The sequence below is a fragment of the Dipteris shenzhenensis genome, chromosome 8 (assembly GCF_047967505.1).
Source record: "Dipteris shenzhenensis isolate YYH24624 ecotype China chromosome 8, Dip_SZ_1.0, whole genome shotgun sequence".
Lineage (NCBI taxonomy): Eukaryota > Viridiplantae > Streptophyta > Polypodiopsida > Gleicheniales > Dipteridaceae > Dipteris > Dipteris shenzhenensis.
This window is the reverse complement of record NC_141603.1, coordinates 2837046-2861904: the sequence shown is the minus strand read 5'-3', so window position 1 is coordinate 2861904 and position 24859 is coordinate 2837046. Positions and strand designations below refer to the sequence as shown.

Genomic DNA, 24859 nt, shown 5'->3' with positions numbered 1-24859 from the left:
AGAAGTCGTCCATCTCACACCACTGCTTACTTCCCATCCTTGTGGGCCTGATCCCGCTGCTGCAACAGGGAGCGCTTCTCCTCAACCTGTAGGGGGATGAGGTCCTCATCCATGGAGATCGCTGGTTTAACGCGTAGGATTGACTTGCGTCGTAAAGCCGAAAGTCGTGCATGAGCGTCATGGAACCATATGATCAGGGGCTGCTCTCAGTTGGGGTCCCTCCCCACCCGCCACACCCTCTCGATCCTATGCTCAGCTACACCCATCATAGTGGCCACGAAGGCTGTCGCATCTATCATGGGTGTAGCCTCAGTGCGCGGGATCCTTATTGGCTTTGTGGTGTTGCTCCATGAGGGTAGCCGAAACGGTTGCCCTTGCAAGTTCCCGTTTGGCCACGTCGACCCATCTAGAAGCCTCCTCAATTACAAATTGCATGCTCGCAATTTGTGCCTCAACAACTGGAGTGCTCCCTGGGACTGTGCGTATGGCTGTGACCTCCTGCCGGGGCTGCGAGATATCTTGTTTGAGTCCCTTAATGAGATCAGCCTGCCCCCGAATGGCGTGAGCCTGATCTTGTATGAAGCGGACCTGCTCCTGTGCGAAGCGTGTTAGCTCCATCTTGCGCTCACGGATACTGTGTACCTCCATAAGCAAGGTCCCCTAGGCCTCTGGTGGGTCAGCTCGTCCGTGTCCTAGCTGAAACTGGAAGGGCTGTGGCACAAAAGTATGAGGATGAGGCTGAAGTGCTGACCCAGGTTTGCTTGACCTGACCCGGGTCAGGTCAGTGATCCGATCTAGGTTAGGTCGGTTGACTCGACCTTGGTCAGCCAACTGACCGACCAGCCACACTGCAGTTGGCAGAAAACCAGCCTGTAGCAGGCCCTTTACCAGCCTTCTAACTTGCCCTTAACCTTGGCTAAATTCCTTGGTAAACAGCCTCAAACTAACTGAGAAAACTACTCCTTTCCAGAACGTGTACACACACATAGCAGTCCTCCCTCTCCACACATGAGATGCTCTAAATCCTAACAGATTTATACTTACATAGAAACGGCCTACCTATGAGCTCGACGTCAACTAACAAGGCTTCTTATTTAAAAAAAAGAGACTTCTATTAAGTAAGAAAGAAACTCGCTAGAGCAAGCTCTGAGCGAAAATACAACATCATGAAATCATGAGGATAAATAAAACCCCCTCAAAGTGAGGTGACAAGGCTTCTTATTGGCCAATAAACTGGTAGAAAATCATAGAACCAATCTAGATCAATTGAGTCAACCAACTAATTGATTTTTGCACTAGAGAAAAGAACTTTATATTATTGCTTGAAAAAACCAACCATACAAATCAACTATCCATGTGGCGCTCATCATGGAAGCAAAACACGAGAAAAAACTGGTTGACATTTGGCCTATTCACAAAGAAATCCAGCTCACTACCCAGGGAATATCTAGAAAAGGGGCTAACAACCATGGTGGTGGACTATACCGAATGCCTCGCTTAGTGAAAATATAGAAGACACCTGCAAGCCAAGCCTTGCAAAATAGGGCCACCTCTTGGTGGTGGCTCGAGATTACATCGTGCCTCGCTTCCATACGGCATGCAAGTTGTAGATGATATCTTGCCAAATGGCACCGGGTGACACCTCAAGCCAAGACTTGCAGAAATGTGCGTGCCTCTCGACAATCGCATGGGATCTCATCGTCCCTCCCTTCCATATGGCACGAAAGGTGTAGATAATCTCGTTGCAGGCAACAAGGGTGGCTGTCGAGGACTTGTCCACCCATCGCCTGGCTGCACAACGGGTGACCCATTGTGATGTTGGACACCATCTCCCACACATTGTCATCTGGAGAGGGTATTGACCGTTTAATGAGAGGGAGGAGTCGCGTCTTGAACCTCCATCTGGCGGACTATCTACCCCTGGAGCTTGTAGGTTGGTGTAACCATGTCAATCGAAAAAGTCATGGTCTCCCTGTGTCAACTAGGTTGCCATGTCCAAGGTGAAGTCTCTCTGCATCCTCTACAACCTAGCGACAATCCAAAGGGCCCTGTGCCTAATTCTCAACGCTACGACGTAGCTCCACATGCAATGTGGGATCGTCTCAAGGTCTCTATTCTCACAATGGAGGCATCTCCCATCCATGCACATCTCTGCTCCAATCATGGGCCAATGGGCAAACCCTTTGTGCCACCTTCTAGAATTATGTAATCTTTCGAGGATGGAGGCTGGTCCATAGACGCAACCAAAATCTAGTGATGACCTCTTGTGGCACCTACTGCTTCACCCAGTGGTGCTTTCTTGAGGACCCGGTCCTACCCATATGACCGGCGCTTGGTCAATGGAACAACTCTTGCCTAGCCGCCTGACTACTACGACGATCTGTAGCCACTATAGCATCTCCGAGGCCACATTCAGCTTTGGAGCTCCCTTTGTCTCTGACTGTAGGAAGCCCCCATGCAGGGAGGAGGTGTGGAGATCTACACCGCGGCTCGTGCAGCTCAGCATGAGCGACGCCCTTCTCGCCCCTTTCACCGTGGCAGAGATGCAGGATGCGGTGAGTGCTATTGATGGGCAGAAATGCCCAGGTGAGGATGGCCTCTCTAAAGCTTTCTTCACCACCTTTTGGGAGCAGATCCACCGGCCCTTGCTTGCAGCCTTCTAGCATATCTTCTCCAGCGGGCAGATGCCAGAGAGCCTTGCGACAGGCGTGATTTGCCTCATCCCCAAAGGGGGGGACCGTCAGGAGATCAGACAGTGGCGCCCTATCACCCTCCTCCCGACCCCCTACAAAATCCTCGCCAAGATGATCAGTAGCCGCATTCGCCCCCTGCTACACGACTTGATTCATGACACCCAGACTGGTTTTGTCCAAGATCGCAGCATTTTGGACAACATCTTCACTTTCTCAGAGGCGACGGAATGGGCTCAGCACAGTGGCCAGCACCTTGTCATACTCCTTCTCAATTTTGAGAAGGCGTACGACAGGGTAGACTGGTCCTTCTTGGAAGGTACACTCTCTCGGTTTGGTTTCCCGGACGAGTGGATCAGAGGTATTGCTAGCCTTTACAGATCGGCCTCCAGTCGGGTTATCATCAGCGGCAGGATGGGGGAGAGATTCACACTCGAGCGCTTAGTGCATCAGGGCTGTCCACTAGCGCCATACCTCTTCCTATTTTTTGCGGAGGCCATGACCCACTTCCTTCGAGCCCGTACCACTGGTCTTCGCGGGATGCGTCTCCTTATTCGAGATGATGCAGAGCTTCTGGACTCCGAGTATGCAGACGACACAGCCCTATATGTGCAGGATGATGTCGAGTCACTGGAGCGAGTGAGACTGTCCCTAAAGATTTTTTGCCTTGCGGTTGGGGCGAAAATCAACTGGCATAAGTCAGTTGGTTTTCTTACGGATTTGGGAGCCAGCTCACAGTGGGGTATTTTCCTGGGGTTTCGCTGGATCCCTAGAGGACAGACGACACGTTACCTGGGATTCCAGGTAGGCCTGGACATCACACCGGCTCAACAGTTCTTGCCGGTCCTAGCCTCCATACGACGGAAGCTTGCTTTCTGGAGCACGGCTCGGCTTTCCTTGGCAGGCAGGGCCCTTGTGGTCAACTAGGTCCTTCTTGCCACTGCTTGGTATGTGGCCTCTTGCTGGTGTTTCTCCAGATCATGTGTAGCCCAGCTGAGGAGATTGGTGCGGAACTTCCTATGGTCTGGTTCAGACGGTTCTGGCACCACCAGAGCTAGGGTCGCTTGGCAGACGGTCATTCTCCCTTAGACAGAGGGCGGCCTCGGCATCATAGATCCAGAACTACAGAGTCATGCACTTCTTGGCAAGTTAGTCGTCTGCGGTCTAACCCCAGGAGGGCAGACGTGGAAGCTCTTGCTACAGCATGGTCTCAGCGCGTGTACTCCCCAGAGAGGGGGTGTTTGGCAGCCTTCTATCCGATGGATCTTCACTTCAGCTCCTTTGACTCAGCCCCGTTCCCCCTTCCTCCGCAGCCTCATCTCGGTCTGGAGGAAGTTGCGACACAGCCTTTCCCAGGTTTCCCCTAGCTGCCGAGAGGAGATAGACAGACAACACTTGATCTGGAGCAACCAGATGACAGATGTTACAGGTCGCCAGCTTGGAGAGAGATCCCATATCCCTTGGGCGCTCTGGGCGCGTGGGCCCGCGCGCTCATTCCGGGTTTTGGAGGGACGTCTATAGCCAGCTGAGCCTAGGCGAGCTGGCAGCAGCATTAGGTACGGCACGTGGGCTCCAGGCTCGGCGAGCGGAGATTGATGCTGCCATTCAAATGAGCAGATTCTTTGAGAGAATGTTGATAGCTCTGGCCTCCTGACAAACCCATCTTGCTTCTTCCCTTGCAGCCCTACAATGCGCAAGCGCTGCTAGGGGAGCTGGGGGTCGATCACGGCCTCTTTGCTCTATAGGCGACTGTCATCAGAGTGACGGAGAAGAAGTGTACCGAGGAGTCCGAGAAGAGGCCTGGAACCACCAAAGGAATGCCTCGTGGAGTGAACTGTCCGAACCACCTCTCATCTCCTGGGAAGAGCTGTCCGGTGACTATGGGAATCCTCAACCCAGTTTGGGAGATCATAAGGAGCATTGCAGGCTGGCATATCTGGACTTCCAGATGCGCGCAGACTGTAGGAGATCAGACCTCTTCTGCTACCCAGACCCTCGCAGACATTTGGAGCACGATCGTTCACACGCTCAAGGGTCAGTGGGATTAGATTCAGGGAGAGTCCCAGGCAGGGAAGGAAAAGAGACGACGTTTCCTTCGCGACTGGGACCACCGGGAGTTGTTCTTCCAGCACTCTACTCAGAGTCTTCAGTGGCACTACACCCCTCCACCATGGCTGTTTGTCCACTCTCCGATGATTATGCACTGAGAGGCTTGTATTTAGCATTTTGATTCCTCGGGCTGAATCCGTTTTGTGATTGCAGCCCGCTGGCCTGTAGGCCTTCTTGTACTCTGATTTCAAGTAATATAACTAGCACTACTTTTTGCGCAAAAAAAAGGTTGAGGCTGAAAATGCCACCTCAACCCTGAAGAAGAATCAGAGAAGAAAGGCAACCCCCCCCCAAACTCTGAAAATAATATCCCTCCTAGCAGAGGCTGCTCTCAATGACCCTTGCATGATCGCTCAGATGGCCATCAAAGTATGTATAGTATCAGTCCATATGTTGGCCAATGTCTAAGAAGGGTGAACCTGGGATCCATCCAATGCCTCTGTACATCTAGCTCTCCAAATATGCCATGCTGCAATACTAGCCAGAATCTCCCATGAGGTGTCTACAGAAGCATGTGCAGTTATGAAAGGAGTGAATGAAACATCCTGGAGAGAACATGACTCTACTACGTGTCATCAAATGCAAAAAGCCCCATTTGAGTCATGTCCCTCGAAGAAGCCCTGAGGCCCTGTAAGAGATAGCCAAGCAACTGAACCCTAGGTCATGAAGAAGTGTGATCTATGAAAAGTGCATAAGATCCTTACAACACCCTTCTAGATCGTCCTCACATGTCTGCACTCCCAAAGGCAATGCTGAACTGACTCAACTCCAGAATGGCATCGAGGTCCTTGTCACAAACAGGAAAAGAGCCTATTCATGAATGGGCTAAATTCGTGCCCGAACTTGGATCTCCACAGGTTCATTGCAATCCCTCCGTGAATAGAAAGCCAAAAGAATAGAGTGATTTTTCTAGTTCTGAGGGATTTCCCGAATCTCCTCCAAAAGTCTTTCTGCCCATCTGCAGAAATCTGAAAGCTGTCCCAATGAGCAGATCTAGAGGGCCTCCAACCTCTACAACTAAGTTGAAATGTCCTGGCATTTCTAACCGTGTAACGAAAGAAGGGGATGCTCTTCATCAATCCACCCCCACTCCCCAGGGTCCCACTGCAAAGATCTAATGGGGACACCTCCATAGAGTCTCCATGAACCGAGGGCTAGAAGAAGTGGGTCGGGATCGAGGTACCACTGTGAATTTGTACCATGCTCCATATAGCCTGCAATCCTGACCGGCTAGAAGGCAACCTCTAGAAGGATATCATTTGAAGATATGTGTAGCCTCCTTCCCACTGAACATCAAATATAAGGACATTATTATATGCATCCTACAAAGCAATAACGTGAAGAGAAATATCCGTCCTCGTAAAAGCACCCAACCAAGTGGAATCCGTAATAGGCATATCATCTATATCCATCCACTCCAGTGGTATGGCAACATCAATCTGCTGAACCCTTCCTGCACTACCTCTGAGATGACTTACTGATAAAACTCTTTGATCCTCTGGAAGGTTTCTGAAAGTTCTCCAAGACCCCACAGTGGAGGCAAGGCCCCTCTCCCATCTCGACCACTGCATATAATGCGACATGCCTAGTGGTCTACCATGCTCATCAAGTATGCTTTCGTTCCACCTGACGGGCTGCCTATCAATTTCTTCGCGAGAGGAGGGGGGAACTTTCCAAACTGTACCTTTGAAGCTATCCCAAGCTTTCAGAATGGCAGTCAAAAGAGGGGAAGAAGGAGATCTAAGATTCAAGCTTCAATCCTCTCACCACCATCTTGCAAAGCAATGCCCTGCACTGCAAGTCTAGGTCAATGATATTGAGACCCCCTTCCCATGTGGGGGAATCAGGGTCTCCCAAGCCACCTTGGCTATGACAACTGCCGTGCCATCTAGTTCACTTCACAAAAAGTGCCTTATTTGTCTCTTGAGCGAAAAACTCCTTCAGTCAAGTGGAGGAAAATCAATGAGGGAAAGAGCCCCCACACCTGCAGAGGGGGAAGCTTTGTTGATAGGAATCCCGATAGCAGCCTCCCCTAAAGTGGAGGGTACAAACTCCTCCATATCAAACTGCGCCATCTCTGCCAGTGCTGCAAAAGAGTTCCTGTGAATCATGCCTGGCACCAGAGTACGGAGAATCCCTGCACTCGGTGGTGCGGAAGAGATGAGCCCCTTACCTCTATGAAAAGAGGTAGCACGACGAAGAGAAGATGAAGGGGGCTGCTCAGGTGGAAGGCTTGGGGACGGAATATGAGCACGAGTGTCTATCCACCTAGCTTGCAAAGAAGAATTGTTCGTGGCACCCCCCTCCTCTTGTCCCCAATCCTCGCTCCATTCTCTCTGCTCTCAGCCTCTCACTCAGCCCTCTACCCCTCCTCTCAGCCTCTCATTTCAGCCCTCTTCCCCTCCTCTCAGCCTCTCATCTCATCTCTCAATCTCTTTCTCTCATCCCCCCTTCTCAGCCCTCTACTCCTCTCCTCTCATCCCTCTTCTCTCAGCCTTCCCTCACCCTCTAGCCTCCTCTCCTCTCTCCTTAGCCCTCTCCTCTCCCCTCACGCAGCAACAGAGGTTGGCGGATGGATCTTCATTGTGATCTAATCGGCCCATGCCTTGATTGACGAATGGCTTCTCATTCAGTCAATCCTCAACCATTTCCACCTGCGAGACAAGTAATTTTTTCTAAAGACGAGTTGCAGCAGCTCCAAAAAGATGATGTGCTTGAAAGCTCTACTTCTCTTCATGCCCGGTCTTTTGGATCCCATCCCTCTAGGCTATAGGCCAGGGACTGGATGCTCGTAGCGTTACCTAGAGACCTTGCAGCCCATCTCACCGACGTCCGCTTATTGGGACGTGGTTTCTTCTAGGTGGTTTTTTCTCTCCGAAGTCTGCGGCCACAGTGCTTAAGGCTAATCCTCAGATGCTAGGTTTTAGGAGGATCTTCATCTCACGTTTCCGTTTAGGCTTTGACCCTGTGAGGAGTATAACCACATCTTTTCCCTCTTCATTAGGTTTCCTGGCCTCCTTTAGGTCTACCATCGACTCCTTCCTTCCATTGGTGCTGCCTTTGGTCTACTCGCAGAGATCCCCCCTCCCCGGCATGCCCTCTTCAGCAGCAGAGTCAGTTAGGTCTGATGGGGTGCCTAGAGTTAAAGTCTTAGTCAGTGACCCTAACATCACGAATGACCATATCATGCTTCAGCCTCTGGATGGTTCCTTCTTTTTCCAGAGAGTTGAGATCACAGTAAAGAAGGACTAGTGCAGGATATGCAGAGCCCTTGGGCACTTCGCTAGAGATTGCCCAAGGAAATAGAAAAGACCCAAAAGGTCTTTTGGTGCATCTCTTCCTAGGATATGCATTGGTTCTAGGCCTATAAATTTAATTAGACCTAGGGTGTCCTCTTGAGATGAAGTAGGAGCGACAACCATCACTGGTACACAACAAGGGACAACAGGTGGAGGACGTGCTGAAGGTCCTGGACATGCTGGTGCTGAAGGTCTTGGATGAGTGACTGGTGCCGAAGGTCGCGGACGCACTGTCTAGCACATGTCAAAGGTGCATAATGTGCAGTTGGTGCCAAAGGGGGTTTGCTAGGCTCATAACTTGACCTAGACAAGTCAGAATTTACCCAAACTGAAGCCATCCTTTAGACCTCGATGTGCTCTAGCCTCTATCTAATGTGCATGCGATTAAGGTGCTGAACATAACCCTCAAAGATTAGGGTTCTGAAGTTTACATCCGACAACCATTTTTTGTGGTTAAAAAAAAAAGCCATTTTTGGGCCCAAAAAAGATATAATATTTTGTTTTTTTCCAAAAATGGTTTACATTTTTTTGGGGGTTCATATATGGCGGGGAAGGCCCAAATCGGTTGTAGACCCCTAATGTGGCGTTGGGGGGTCTACAACCGTGTTGTGGCCTCCATTGCCATATAATATTTTTTTTTCCAAAAAATGGTTTGATTTTCACATTGCTAATCAATTGTTAAGCATAATTTCAAGCACAGTTCTGGAGTTTGGAGTAGGACATCTAACATTTCTTATTCAGTTGTGGAGCTTAATTTTAAGCAATGTGTTAACTAATATCATCCATAGAAATGGCCTTCATTTGCTCGAGAAATGGGCATCCTCACAGAGCAGTAGCCCTAACAGAACTGCTCCAGTAGCAGTTCGATAGGGGGGGGGGGGGGGGAGACCCCCACAGAAGCTGCCTAGGCAGCGCCAGTAATGGGGGTGGCAAAAAAAACAGCTGTGTCTGAGCCATGAACAGATGTGGGCGCAGGCTGTGCTGAAAGACTGGTGGGCTGCTACACGCGCTGGGTGCAGAGGAGGAGCAGCAGATGGGGGAGGGAGTGCAAAGGCAGGTGTTTGTGTGTGTGTGTGTGGGGGGGGGGGAGGGTAGTGTGAAGCCAAGCGGAGGGGACGGAGGGAGCCTAAGAGTTGGGGTGGGAGAGAGGGTAACAGGGGGAGGTCAGCAGGGAGAGCCTCAAGGGAAGACCAGATGCACATCTGCCATAGCAATAGACATGCGTAAAACTATGCTAGCCCCAACTGATTGATTTGCTAATCACCCCTATCAGGCAAGCGAGGCAGCCAGCCAATCAGCCATATCATCAGCCTAGTATAGGCCTGATTGGCTGGAAAGAAAGGGTAGATGGACAGCTGATCCATTCTAACTTTAGCTTGTTTAAGGGGACATCAGCATTCTCAGCCCTCATTCATGCATCCCACTAGAAGTTGAGGATAACATCCCACAAGAGGATTATGAAGCCTAGTAGGATGTCATCATAAAGGCCTTTCATGCAGCCCTAAATGAGGCAATGCTCATCAATATTATTATATATTGGCTTCTGCTCCTTAATGCAGTAACTCTCTGTGCCTGGGCGTGGTGGGAGGGTAGTAAGCTCTCTCTCTCTCCGCCACCCACTTTCTGCCCATTGTCTCTTTTGCATCTTTTGATGGCTTAAACTTCATCACATTGGGTAGAAGCCTTGTGATAAAGTTAAGAAGTAGGTCTCATGTTTGTTATAGTGGCATCAAAGCCTTATGGTTTGGCCTAGACAACTTGTTAAAGATGGGTTTTGGCAGCCTTAGCTCCCAAACGCTTGTCCCATGTTGGGCACTTCATAGGGCCTTATTGATTTTTGGATAGATATTTAAAAAACATGTCTTGCACCTCTGTGTGCTGCCTCATGTCAAGGCTTGCAAATATGGGCAAATAGTGAATGATCGACTCCTTGCCCAAGACATCGACAAAGCATGGATTTAGAACACCTTGTGCATTTGCCTTCTAGTAATTGAAGCTATGCATGTGAGTTCAAGTCTCTCTCTCTCTCTCTCTCTCTCTCTCTCTCTCTCTCTCCCCCCCCGATGAGTCCCAAAAACTACATGACCATTACGATTGGGCATGTCATGTCCAAGATATATGCCTTAACACTTGATATGGAGGTTAGCCTCTATGAAGAGATGCAGGGACTCAAGGGAAGAGGGGAAGACATTTTTTCAACGTGATCATGGGACCTTGTTTGGCCTTTATATAGACCAGCTTGAGTCTTATAATTATGAGGACCCTATTAGGAGCTGGTTGCTCTCTTGCCGGTTACAAATGTTGATGATGTGGTGCTCTTATCTTCATCCGCCGCTAAGGGGCTCCAGCGACACCTAGATGCACTACTGGCCTTTTGTGAGTCCCATGACTTGAAGGTCCACCTAGGTAAAACCAAGGTTATGATCTTCAACACCTCCAGAGCAATTGCACATAGAGAGCAGTTTACTTTTGACGGGTCACGAATTGAGATTATCTCATCATACACATACCTAGGGTTTCTATTTTCTGGCCCTATCTTCACGATGAGACCGAGGATGCAGGCCCACCTGAGTAGATGATACTCCTCCCTTGCCCGATTGGAGAGACAGTGCTTCCATTCGCATTTCCAGGATCCACAGACCAAGGGTCTCCTTTTCGACTCCTTGGTTCGACTTGTGGGCATGTATGGCGGCCAGACCTATCTGATAAAGAGTGGACTAGAGTGGAGAGATTATAGGTTCACAAATGATCCGTAGTAAGCCATCTGTTCCCCATTAGATCATTCAGGCTGAGTTCGGGGCATCTCCATTGCAGTTAGATGCGACATTTTAAACTATCACTTATCTATACCGCGTGCGAGACTATGGCTCCTGTACTATAGGGAGACTCAGACTACCATGGTTGGCGCTAGCCTCTTCCATGGCACTTAGGGTGATCAGAGATGCTGGTATGCGCACACATGCAGATGGTTTGGGAGACGGGGTTTCCATATAGAGAGGCTACCATCCTTCCAGTATAGGATTGATGTTCCGTTTGTCCCATTGCGGGGCAACGAGCTCAACCCGATCATCCGAGAGGATCTTTTACAGTTACACACATTGAAGACCTGGTTAGCACAGACATAGCTTCCTATAAAGCTTAGCCTCTATTAGGACCAGTGCTTACGCATCTCCGAGGAGGGTTTCATTATCCCTCTAGGGTACATTCAGATCCACCTACCACACTCACTCAGGATTGCCATGGGGCGTGTGTCATTGCACCGACTCCGTATGAGAGTGGATGAGCAGAGGGGATTCCCAAAGAGAGTCATTCTATGAGCGGCATGAGGTCAAGTTAGAGGAGCACTTCGCCTTCCATTGCCCAGTCTACTACAAGATCCGTGGACGATACCACTGCCTTTTCAGGGACAGATTTGAGGACCTTCCCAGACTTCTCTCATACCCAGATTAGAGGTATCTTGCCGGTTTCATTCATGAGGCGGTCTGACATAGAGAGCGCTTCATCAGATCAGAGAGACAGTGGCGAGAGGCCTTATCTGACCCATCTCAGAGTATGATCCATAGAGTTCTTCAAGCCAGAGCATGCTGCCTCCCGATGACAAATTGCAGGAGAGGCAGAGACCCCGAGACCGAGACGCGGCACACTTGACAGAGGATAGATGTATAGATCACGCTAGCTAATATCTCATCTGTTTTCAGACCTGGGATATGGCTGATAGGGGTTGCTGAGGCGCTTGTTAGGCATAGAATAGCCGCTAGGAGGGCACGACAGACTACTCCTAAAGACAGTAGATAGCGATCTTTCATGGGCTTCTTGCCTACATGGCCTAGCCTATCACTGGGCATACCTTGACGTTTCAGGCGATTTGTGTACTGCATTGTATTGAATGGTATCGGATCATGTTATGATGATGACTGTGGCGATATGTATGATGATGGCATTAACTATGTCTATACAGTTTTCTAGCATGGGTTAGGATGCTTGCGTAGTAGCTCCACCCTTTTGCTCATTGTATCAGGTTTTCTATCAGTCTCATAGACAGAGGGTCGACACACAGATCACACTTGGAGACATCTCCTCCTTGTTTAGAGTTGGAGCTCAACCGACAGGGGTCACAGTAGCCCTGGTTAGACGCAGAGCTACGATCAGGAGACGTGCCAGGACCACATCTTTGAGTGGCCGCCAGGACCGTACCTCTGAGTGGTCGACAGCACTCTATTGTCGACTTCATGCCTCCACTGCCTCATCCATCTTGATATCTTGCTGTTACTGAGGATGATGATGATATTGTTAGATATTAATGCTCCACTCTCATGTAACTACACGGGAACCAGCTAACTCTACTTGTAAGTCCCCCATATGAGGAGAAGGCATTTGAGTAGCTCGGTTATTCGGTAGGTCTTGGTTTGGACACCAGATGGGGGCCATGTGTGGCCTGATGGACGGAGTTGGCACAGTGCCAACTAGGCTACATGCAAGTGCGGGAAGGCATCCCATGACTGACCGCATTGAGGGTAGACAGAGCTTTCCCCGGGGCAGCCCACTCTCGAGTTGCGGGGCCCATTTAGAGTCCCAGATGATCCCGGATGGCTGTGGGCCGAACGGTGTCCGTAGATCAGTTGCTCAATTTTGCGCACCAGTTCTATCGTGTGGTCGGTGGCCTATTTTGGGACGGAACCCCAGTCGACCGTTTTGGGCGGACTGGGTCGGGTCGGTCACCTAATTGAGCCCAACCGACTACGACTGGTGGCTATATAAGAGTAAGCTCGTGAAGCCCATGTTATCACTGGCTACAACAACCCTGATTCCTTAGCATCCACCCTCCGTCCTCTACTATTTTCAGCTCGCCATCGAAGCTTCTTTCACAGGAGCGCACGGTTGGGAGGCAGCGCCATCTATTGTATCAATTCTACAGTAATCAAATTTTTTGATTCTCCATACTATCTGTTTTCTCTCTTGCCTAGAGATCATGTTATCTGTTGAGCACAGACGTTGTATTGTTTTCTTACATGTGTTTTCTTACATGGTACTAGAGCCTGGACTCTAGCAAGAAGATTTGGTAGTGCGTTTTTGTTTGCAAGCAGATTGTGAGAGATGGCCCAGCCCGCAAGACTGCGAATTCCACCATTCGGCGAAAGCGAAAAGTTGGATGGCTCTAACTATCCACTCTGGAAGTTTAAGATGAAGACCATCCTAAGCGCATACGAGCTTTGGGACATGGGTGGACGTGAGGCCGGTTGCGAGACCGGATCCAGCCAATGCAGGCAACAGATAGTACCACATGCGGATGAGATTCTCGCGTGGACAAGAAGAAATGCAGATGCGCTGTGTTCTATTGTCTGCAGTGTAAGTGATTCCGTCATGGCGTTAATTCAACATGTCACCACAGCGGAGGAGGCATGGACGGTCTTGAAAAATTAGTATGAGACCACGAATCAGACGCGGATTCAGAATCTGGAGACTCAACTCGCGAACGAAAAACTGTCTGAGTCTGAGGCGGCAGAGAAGTTCATCACCAGGGTGAAGAATCTGCGCGATCAGATGACTGCGATTGGCATTACCATCACCAGCGAGAATCTAGCACGAAGGTGCATACGGATTCTCCCACCAAAGTACGACGGTCTTATTACGGCGCTGAATACGCAGAACAGAAATCCGCCCCTCAACTTTGAGGATTTCAACGCAATGCTTCTGGAGGAGGAGATGCGTCAAAAGACGAGGATTGGAGAAGATTCGGCTTTCTACGCTGGATCAAAGAAAGGTAAGGGTAAGGACTCTGATAACCCATCTTCTTCTGATGATAAAAAGAGAAAGAAGAAGATCAAGTGCTTTTATTGCAACAAGGCAGGGCACAAGCAGAATGAGTGCCGAAAGAAGATTGCAGATGAGAAGAACGGAGTAAAGAAAGAGTCCAGTAACAGCGCGCAAGCAGCACCAGTAGAGCTGTTCGTAGCAATTGAGGAGATTTGCACGGAGGCAGTTCATGTACCTGCGGATGAACCTTGGATCATTGACAGTGGTGCATCGCGCTACATGACGAGTCGGAAGGATTGGTATACCTCTCTACAGCCGGTAGGGAATGACATTCTGGTAGTAGTCGGCAATGATGCAAAATGTCCAGCAAAAGGAAAAGGTACGATTGCTCTCAAGTCAGATGGAGTTGTAAAACAGTTGTCCGATGTTCTTTATGTGCCAGATATCAAGAGGAACTTGTTGTCCGTTTTTGGGATCACGGATTGGGACCTCAAAGTTCAATTCGATAAGAATGGTGCACAGATCGTGGATCTTCAAGGAAAGGTCGTTGGTAAAGGTACACGGCACAACAACATCTACGAACTCTCAGCTTTTAGTGCTCGATCCGATGTGAAGAACACTAAGCTGTGGCATGAGAGGTTTGGTCATCTAAACCTTAGTTCTTTGAAGGAGATGCATAAAAGTGGAATGATTGCAGACCTACCAAAAATTTCAGATTTGCCCGATGTATGTGAAGCTTGCATGATGGGCAAGCAGCATCGGCAGCCCTTTCCTAAAGAGGCCAGCAGGGCAAAGGCTCTTCTAGAGCTCGTTCACACGGACCTCTGCGGAAAGATGGAGACGGAAGCTTTGGGTGGTTCCTACTACTTCATGACGCTGATCGACGACTACAGTAGAAGGATATGGATATTCTTCCTGAAGACTAAAGACGAGGCTTTTAGTAAGTTCAAGGAATGGCATGTAATGGTCGAGAAAGAAATGGGGAAGAAGGTGAAGAAATTGAGATCAGACAGAGGTGGAGAGTTCACATCAACCGAATTCGAGAGTTACTACAAAAGTCACGGGATCAAGAGGCAGAAATCCCCGCCACATATATCACAGCAAAATGGAGTAGCAGAACGCAAGATGCGCGTCATCTGTGAAATGGGCAGGAGTATGATGAAAGGAAAAGATTTGCCAAAGACTTTCTGGGCTGAAGCATGTAACACTGCAACTTACATTCTGAATCGTAGCTACACGAAAGCTGTGAACGGGATGACTTTACTGCAGGCCTTTTCTAGTAAGAAACCTTCAGCTGCACATTTTAGAGTTTTTGGATGTGACTGTTTTGTGCATGTACCTGATGCTAACAGGACCAAATGGGAACCGAAGAGCTGGAAGTGTATTTTCTTGGGCTACAGTGAAGAGGCGAAGGGTTACCGTCTCTATAACCCTGTTACCAAGAAGGTAATAGTAAGTCGCGATGTGGTCTTCTCAGAACAGCCGCATCAATTGGAGGAGGATGCTTCCTTCCCAGACAACCAGGACCAAGATATCCATCCAGTACTACCACCAACAGCAGACCGAACTCCCCCAACGGTGCTTGGGAGGATTCAAGATAAAGAAGATGAAGAAGAGCCTGCAGAACCACAACGGCAAAAGCTATTCCCGAAGTGGGTAAAGCATCTTTTGGACGGCAGAGAACCTCCAGCCATTGAGGAGGAACCATCCGAACACCGCCGGTCCAAGAGATTAGAGGAGCAAAGAAGAGCGCAGGAACACTTGGTCAACTATGATTTGATGACAGAAGTGATCCGTGCTGATGAACCCAAGTGTCTTGAAGAGGCACAGGGTGATGATAGGTGGATGGAGGCTATGCAGTCGGAGTATGGCTCCATAATACAGAACAACACTTGGGACCTTGTGGATCGTTCACTAAAACGCAAGGTAATTGGCACCAAGTGGGTGTACAAGGCCAAGTACAAGTCCGACGGCACGTTGGATAAATACAAGGCTCGGCTCGTGGCAAAAGGATTTACACAGGTACATGGTTTTGATTATCATGATACTTTTGCTTCCATAGCTCGACTAACCACAATTCGCAGTGTTTTGGCTTTAGCTGCCCAGGGAGATTGGCCCGTGTTTTAGATGGATGTAAAATTCGCCTTTCTGAATGGGGATACGTGGAACAACCACCAGGTTTTGTGATCCCCGGTTCAGAAGGTAAAGTTTGTAAACTAAAGAAGGTACTTTACGGGCTGAAACAGGTCCCACGAGCGTGGTACCAGCGAATTGATGCCTACTTTCTATAAAACGGGTTCAGGAGGAGCCCATCAGATGCAAATTTATATATCTTCAGAGGAGGAGGCAGGTGTATGATCGTGGTCCTTTATGTTGACGACCTTGTCATAACAGGGAACCATGAAGAGAAGATCTTGCAGACAAAACATTTGCTAGGAAGAGAGTTTGAAATGACAGACCTTGGACTGATGCATTTCTGTTTGGGAATTGAAGTTTGGCAAGAGCCAAAGCATATCTTCATTTCACAGCTGAAGTATGCTGGAGAGATACTGAAGGCATTTGGCATGGCTGAGTGCAAGACAGTTGGTATTCCTATGGATGTTGACGTGAAACTCTCAAACGAGGATTCATCACCACTGGTGGACGAAGCGAAGTACAGAAGGCTTGTGGGCAGTTTGATTTACTTGTGCAACACACGGCCGGACATCAGCTTTGCGACTGGTGTACTAAGCAGGTTTTCCAATAAGCCCCGGTAGAACCATTGGAGGACAGGGATGCGGGTGCTGAAATACATCAAAGGCACACTTGATTATGGCATCACCTATATCAAGGGCAACATCTTGACCGGATTCTGTGACTCGGATTGGGCAAGAGACGTGGACAGCAGGAGACCAGTGACAGGTTACTGTTTCTCACTTGGATCTGGAGCTGTGTCATGGGTCAGCAAGAAGCAACCCACAGTTGCTCTTTCTTCTACCGAGGTTGAGTACAAATCAGCATGCTTTGCTTCTTGCGAGGCAGTGTGGTTGAGGAGGATTCTGGGGGACATGGGTGCAGTGCAGAACAAGCCTACGTAGTTATCATGTGACAATCAGAGTTGCATGGCGATTGCAAAGAACCGTGTGTTCAACGCTCGCACAAAACACATTGAGATTCAATATCACTTTGTACGCGAGCTCATCATGGATGGAGAGGTCGACTTGGTGTACTGTCCGACTACAGAGAATGCTGCGGACATCTTCACAAAGGCTCTTGGAAGAGACTTGTTGGAGAGGCATCTTCATCGACTTGGCATTGGACCGAAAAAGTAAGTTCACTTGTGGGTGGACATTGAGGGGGGGTGTTAGATATCAATGCTCCACTCTCATGTAACTACGTGGGAACCATCTAGCTCTACTTGTTAGCCCCCCATATGAGGAGAAGGCATTTGAGTAGCTCGGTTATCCGGTAGGTCCTGGTTTGGACACCACATGGGAGCCATGTGTGGCTTGATGGCTGGACGGAGTTGGCACACTGCCAACTAGGCTACATGCAAGTGCGGGAAGGCATCCCATGACTGACCGCATTGAGGGTAGATGGAGCATTTCCCGGGGCAGCCCACTCTCGGGTTGCGGGGCCCTTTTGGAGTCCCAGATGATCCCGGATGGTTGTGGGCTGAACCGTATCCGTAGGTCAGTTGCTCAATTTTGCGCACCGGTTCTATCGTGTGGTCGGTGGCCTATTTCGGAACCGACCCCGAGTCGACTGTTTTGGGCGGTCACCCAATTGAGCCCAACCGACTACGACTGGTGGCTATATAAGAGCAAGCCCGTGAAGCCCATATTATCACTGGCTACAGTAACCCTGATTCCTTAGCATCCAGCCTCCGTCCTCTACTGTTTCCAGCTCGCCATCGAAGCTTCTTTCACAGGAGTGCACGGTTGGGAGGCAGCGCCATCTATTATATCAGTTCTACAGTAATCAAAATTTTTTATTCTCCGTACTATCTGTTTTCTCTCTTGCGTACGAGATCCTGTTATGTGTTGAGCACAGACGTTGTATTGTTTTCTTACAGATATTGATGATGATGCTGAGATTGATATATAGTCGACCATCGATATGACTATGTTGTACTTAGGACTTAGTATTGCCGTTCTGCATTTTTGCATTTTGCATTGGTATGGATGCTTGTTTAGTAGCTCCACTACCACAGCTTGTTGTACCAGGATTTTCACAGTCTCATACACCCATCGGTCTTCCGAAGACTTTAATCAACTTTCTTTCTTTCTTTTTCTTTCTTTCTTTCTTTCTCTCTCTCTTGTGTAGGAGAGTTCAAGTCCGATAGATCCTGAAGGTTTTAAGAGAACTTTAATACAATCATATCATATCATCTCTCTCTCTCTCTCTCTCTCTCTCTCTCTCTCTCTCTGTGGTGCTTCGAGGATGCCAACCATAGACCATAGTCATCAATAGAGATGGTCTCTCTATTGTCGGACAAGATGGTAGTTCTTACCTCTTTTGACTATGAGATGGAGAATTAGGTCATGTGTTATGCTTTCCTATTGCCCTTAGCATCTTTCATTGCTTTTTGGTTCTGAATTCCTTCAACAAACATAAATGGATTTGTAATTTGTGATCTTTTAGCAATATCAAAAGCAAACAACACATGGATAGGAATGCCTCATACAAGCACGCCTTACTGGCTTCATGGCTCCACCGCACAGACTAATCTTTGCAAAGATGAATTGCCATCTTCACTTCAACCTTTGTCTTCATCATGAGCATTGTGGCTCTAATACAATGTGAATTGCATGCTCTAATGTGGAAGCATATATTGCCACAAGCTTCAATGCCGTAAGAACATGGGAGCTTGGCTGGTGGTTGATTGGTTGCCTAAATTGGCATGTTCTAGTTGACATGGCAGCAAGTATACCCCCGATCTTGACGAGGCAACGTGTCGGTTCTAGGTTGATCAATTGACCAAAGAACTAGGTAGACATGGTTGGTGTGCCATATGTTCGGTCCACCAAAGTGGGTTTCAAGGTACCCTCGTTGCACCGTGACTTGTTGGGCCCTTGGCTTGTGCTATATTTTCACCTATATGGTTGCTCTAAATCGACTTTGGTGAAACCCAACCATATATCATGTAGCTCATCTTGCCACCTCATGTTTGGGATTACAAATATGGGTAGCTACTTAGTAGCCTTTGCATAGTGGTGGGAAGACAGGACTTTTGAACATGGGTCTCCAACATGAGATTCATGTCGATGGGACTGCTATTGTGGCCAATGCATGCAATTGATGAATTTGCATTTGTAGTGAGAATAATAATGTGTTAAGTGTCCCTTCTCCTAAGGAAATTATGGTGAACTTCTTGACACATACAATTTGCTAGATGAGGGCGCATGATCTTATCTCTAAAATGAAAATGGACTATCAATGGAGAGAAATTGGGACCTTAATGTAAGGCAAGAAAATCTATTTTTCATTTACAATCTTGCTGATACAAGTCTCTCCAAGCTTTTAAAAAAGTCCATGGTCCCTATTGTATATGGAGTTGTGCAACGTGCCAAGTGCCTTTTCCTTATAGTTAATGTATATATACAATTGCATGTTTTAAACTTCTAACACGTAGACAACCTATCATCATCTCACATAAGCACAATTAGTTGTTTTGTTTAACATGCAGACCGGTTGTATACATAGTTCTTTAGAGAAATGCATTTTTTACTCTTGATGAAGTTGTTCCCTTGGTTAAAGTAATTTGCAAGTTCATCTTTGTATAGGGAGGTATTTCATCATTATACATTTGACAATTTTGTTTGGCAGGTGCTTGGACAGTTCAATCTTGGCTTTATTTTAGCCAAGCTTAATGGTGACCTTTTCATTATTGACCAGGTAAGTATTTATTGATTGTGCCCACAACATCTTATTTCAATTTTGCAGGGACGGTTTTTTTTGTTGTGATGGCAATTGTAGAGTGTTTTAGTGACTTTCAAATGGCTCATACATCCAACAAGCGCATAGGGTCTAAAGCTGGATTTTATCTTTTGGGGATTAACATATAAAAAAGGCCCATCCTTTTGATTGACATGCATCCTCTTGTGTGTTGAACCTTTTCTCACCAAGGGAAACTTGAAATGTTAATATTCTATCGTCATCTATCAATTAGATTCCATGTTTAGGTCCTAGTGATTCAAAACTCAAATTTTTATTCAAGTGTATTGGTAAGTACAATCTTTTTTGCATGTACCATTTTTTTAAAAGGTTGAGCACGTTCAAGTCTATACAAGGAAGATAATCGTTTGATACATTGGAATGGGGTTTCTTTACAATTCAAGTAGATGTAATGGAGAACTCATGTTATTTATTCTTATTGACTACGGGCAATGACTTGATTTAAAGATAATTTAAGCAAGTACATAGTAACTTGAATTTCTTCTTAGAAATCTACCACTTGAGTTCCATCACAAAGCTAAATCACTACTTTTTTGCATCATTCATGATTTTTGCACTAGTGTGGTCTTCCCCAGAAGTCTTTGCTTCAACTATGGCCTGCACACAACATACCACGAAGGTGCTAGTACCAATATCTATTTTGTTGGGGTCTTCACCAACCACTGTATTCACCTTGGGGCCACTTGGTGTGGGTAGAAATGGTGCATTAACAATAGTTCACAGAGAGGGGACAACTTCATGAGCTGCTCAACAAAGTCCAGGTGAAGACACAAAAGTTCAAGGGACAACTACATGAGGACCTAGGAGCACAAGTGCAGAAGTTTCTCATGGTTTGCAAGACAAAAATGATGGAGAACCATTTGCATCATCCATTCTTTCTTGGATGATGCCGCAGATGCTTGGTATAGTCCATACCCTCCTGATCACCTGATCATGTCCAGACGTGATCCAACATCAATGATGCTTCTTGTGGACCTTTAGGTTGTAAAAGTTCAAGCATATGATTGTTTAGTAGGTGTCTACAATCATGATGTAGCTAAGGGGAAGATATTTTGAGTTATACATTTGGACGAAGGGTCTAGCTACCAAAATGTCCACCCTACCTAATAACATATTATGAAGAGGCTATTCTTGAGAGCCTTGCTCTCCTCCCTCCTCGATTGTGGTTAGGTTGATTGATAAGTGACCCGAACATGTCACTTTGTAGGACTTTTTGAAGAAAGTTGTAAAGATGGAGAAATTTCAACATAGTTTTGAAGCGCCAAGAGTCTCAATTTGGTATGCTCGTGATCTTCTTTGGCAAAAAGCATGGCATTCGAGTCGTCGTCTATATTACATAGAAAAGGGATTATGGTCAATTGTTGCAGGAACAGAAAAGTAGTCAACTAGCAAGGTAGCGCAAGAGAAGTCTGACAAAAGCATGAACTAGGAGAAAAGAAATGAGAGAGCCCTCAGGATATTGGGGAGAGCTCTTGGTCCAAAGTTTAACCATCACATAGAATTTGGAAAGCCAGCGAGTAAGAATTGGATCAACATGGAGACTCTGTTTTGGGTCACGATAAGGTCTTTTGTTTGTTCTCATGTTTTGTTGGGGATCTACCTTTGTTATCAGTCTTATCTATGGCCCTGTTTCGGTTTGAGGGGGGTGTTGAAGGGTAGCAAACCTTACATGGGTTGTGTTAGGTAAGTGGATAAGGGCTGCTAAGCACGTGGCCGTAATGGCATGCAAAGTGAGTTTGGGGTGGACGTCGACTTTAAAGGAGCTTTGGAATCTAGTCTCTTGGTTTTGTGGACGAATCTAGTCTTGGTATCACGTCGTGATTAGAGGATCGTGATTCTCGGCTGCATCTTCTCCATCACACCTATTTGCATGGCTCTTTGTCGAGGTGGAATGCGAGAATGTCACCAATACTCAGAGCTTTCTTTGTTTGAAGTAAGTTCAATAAGGATTGAAAGAGGAGTTGGAGTAGACGAAAGGACCAAAGGAAAGAACATGGGTTAAGCACACATACTCTTTTGAAGCTCAAGTGAGAAGTGGTCTATGCACTAAGTGCAGAGGCTTTATTCATGTTCAATGAGAATGCCCTCGAAATACAAGGTATCAACGTCTGGCTCATTTTGTACATATTATGCAGTTCATAGACTTGATGCCTTTGAATGTAGGCCCAAGGGATTGAAGAGGCTTCTACCAAAGCTTTTGTTGGGAGAAGCTCTCGTATCCATGGTCCAAAGAGTGGCACCACCTGACCATTGTGCTTGCACCTTATGTATTTGATTATGTATGAGACTTAGGATTCAGCACGGGTGATGATGCTCGTTTCAGTAGCTCCACCCTTACTGTGATTTGTATCAGGTTTTCTTTTAGTCTCATAGACCCATCGGTCTTCCGAAGACTCTAATAAAATTTCTTTCTTACCCTCCTGCATCTGCTCCAATAACTATTGGAGCTACTCTTACCTCCTGCCATTCGACCCCCACTTCTTTCCAATCGTCCAGTGCTTCAAGGTCTTTGAGCTAATCATGTTGTGGCCCCGTACCATTATCCTCAGCATATGGTCCACCCTATCTAGCTTTGGCTCCAAGGTGATATGAATGGAGGGTACGGACCGTAATCTGCGAGGAGAAGATGAGGTGGATATTGAGGAGGATGAGGAGGAGTGGGAAGGGGACAAGCTCTTCGGCAACTATAATGCGCTATCAATGTGGGGAGTATGGTCATTACCAAGACTATGTACTGAGCACTATGAGGGACCATCTTACACTTGAGGTAACACCAACAACCGTTAAAGTAGGATTGTTCCCATTGAGTAGAGGAGTTGTTATGTCAAGTCAATATGCTTGAGCAGTGGAAAGTCACCAACAAGTTGTAACAAGTGACATGAGCAACACTGGGTGCAATGATAAGGTCATAGTCCAAAAGGTAAGTTGAGTGGCAACTCACCCTTTGAGCATATTTATACACTTGCAAAGAGGGTACAATTGATTAGCAAACAAATCACCTAAGAAGACATTGTTGTTTCCTCTATGTCCATCTTGAAGGGGATGTCTTTTTTTTTTTCGCAAAAAGTAGTGCTAGTTATATTACTTGAAAGCGAGAGTACAAGAAGGCCTTAAGGCCAGCGGGCTGTAATCACAAAACGGATTCAGCCCGATAAGTCAAAATGCTAAATATTAGCCTCTTAGGGCATAATCATCGGAGAGTGGACAAACAGCCACGGTGGAGGGGCGTAATGCCACTGAAGACTCTGAGTGGAGTGCTGGAAGAATAACTCCCGGTGATCCCAGTCGCGAAGGAAACGTCGTCTCTTTTCCTTCCCTGCCCGGGACTCTCCCTGGATCTGATCCCAGTGACCCTTGAGCGTGTGAATAATCGTGCTCCAGATATCTGCTAGGGTCTGGGTAGTAGAAGTAGTCTGAGCTCCTACAGTCTGCGCGCATCTGGAAGTCCAGATATGCCAGCCTGCGATGCTCCCTATGATCTCCCAAACTTGGTGTCGAGGCCTCGCTCCTGCATCTGTCTCTGTCAGATGCCATGGGAAGCTGTCCATGTAAGCCCAAGTGGCTTGCGTGATGAAAAAGACGGGATCCTGTCTAGAGAACTCATAGGCCAAGTGATGCACCGGCTCAGTGCTGCACCAACAAACGGCTCCCCAAGTGATCGGTCCTAGCTCGGGTGTAGCCCTAGCTAAGATCCCCACAATTCCCTTCCAAACCGTCTGCGCATGCGAGCAACTCCAAAGGCAAGCTTCAGGGACGACTCCTCCTGAAAACACATCTGGCAATGCCCCTCCTGCCCCATCTGTCTCAGCCAGCTTGGAAGCCCCTTGTGTGCCACCATCCAAAGGAAGTAGGAGATCTTCCTCGGACGCCAGCTAGCCCAGAGAGTCTTCCAGAAAGTGCGAAGAAAGACCAAGGATATCCCCTGGGCATACCATCTATGTGCCTGTGTGGGTAGCCCACGCTGGAGAGCCCCAAGAGCACGCCGACCCGTGTGTGCACTGTAAGAAAAGAAGGGGGTAGGGTTCTCTGAGGTCTCCAATGGTGGCCAACGCCACTCCCCTGGGTCCCACTCCACCTCTGACAAGGAGCGGCCCTCCCATATCCAGAGTCTCCAATCCTGGTCCTGCAACGTCTTCCCTTGCAGCCCTACAATGCGAAGGCGCTGCCAGGGAAGCTGGGGGTCGATCACGGCCTCTCTGCTCTGTAGGCGACTGTCATCAGTGATGGAGAAGAAGTGTACCGAAGAGTCCGAGAAGAGGCCGGCCACCACCAAAGGAATGCCTCGTGGGGTGAACTGTCCAAGCCACCTCTCATCTCCCGGGAAGAGCTGTCTGGTGTCTGCGGGGATCCTCCAACCTGTAGGGATGGCAGCATCAATCTCCGCTCGCCGAGCCTGGATCCCACGTGCCGTACCTATTGCTGCTGCCAGCTCGCCTGGGCTCAGCTGACTGTAGATGTCCCTCCAAACCCGAAACGAGCGCGCGGGCCCACGCTCCCAGAGCGCCCAAGGGATATGGGATCTCTCTCCAAGCTGACGACCTGTATCATCTGTCACCTGGCTGCTCCAAATGATGGGCTGTCTGTCTGTCTCCTCTCTGCAGCTAGGGGGGACCTGGGAAAGGCTGTGTCGCAACTTCCTCCAGACCGAAATGAGGCTACGGAGGAAGGGGGAACGGGGCTGAGTCAAAGGTGCTGAAGTGAAGATCCATCGGATAGAAGGCTGCCAAACACCCCCTAACTGGGGGGTACACCCACTGAGACCATGCTGTAGCAAGAGCTTCCACGTCTGTCCTCGTGGGGTCTGGCTTGCCAAGAAGTGCCTGACTCTGAAGCTCTGGATCTATGATGCCGAGGTTGCCCTCTGCCTGGGGGAGAATGACCGTCTGCCAGGCGACCCTAGCTCTGGTGGTGCCGGAACCGTTTGAGCCAGACCATAGGAAGTTCCGCACCAGTCTCCTCAGCTGGGCTACACAAGACCTCGAGAAACACCAGCAAGAGGCTACATGCCAAGCAGTGGCAAGAAGGACCTGGTTGACCACAGGGGCCCTGCCTGCCAAGGAAAGCCGAGCC

The 24859-nt window shown here is 48.1% G+C and overlaps 1 protein-coding gene across 5 annotated transcripts in view; it reads left to right on the top strand.

The window, feature by feature from the left end:
* Positions 1-24859, top strand: part of PMS1 (DNA mismatch repair protein) — a 105843-nt gene that overhangs the window by 24878 nt on the left and 56106 nt on the right. For all 5 annotated transcript variants that reach the window (XM_087378309.1, XM_087378306.1, XM_087378307.1 and 2 more), the window contains one exon: positions 19661-19729. In XM_087378309.1, the coding sequence (XP_087234435.1) occupies positions 19661-19729 (69 nt within the window). The remainder of the gene's footprint in view (positions 1-19660; positions 19730-24859) is intronic.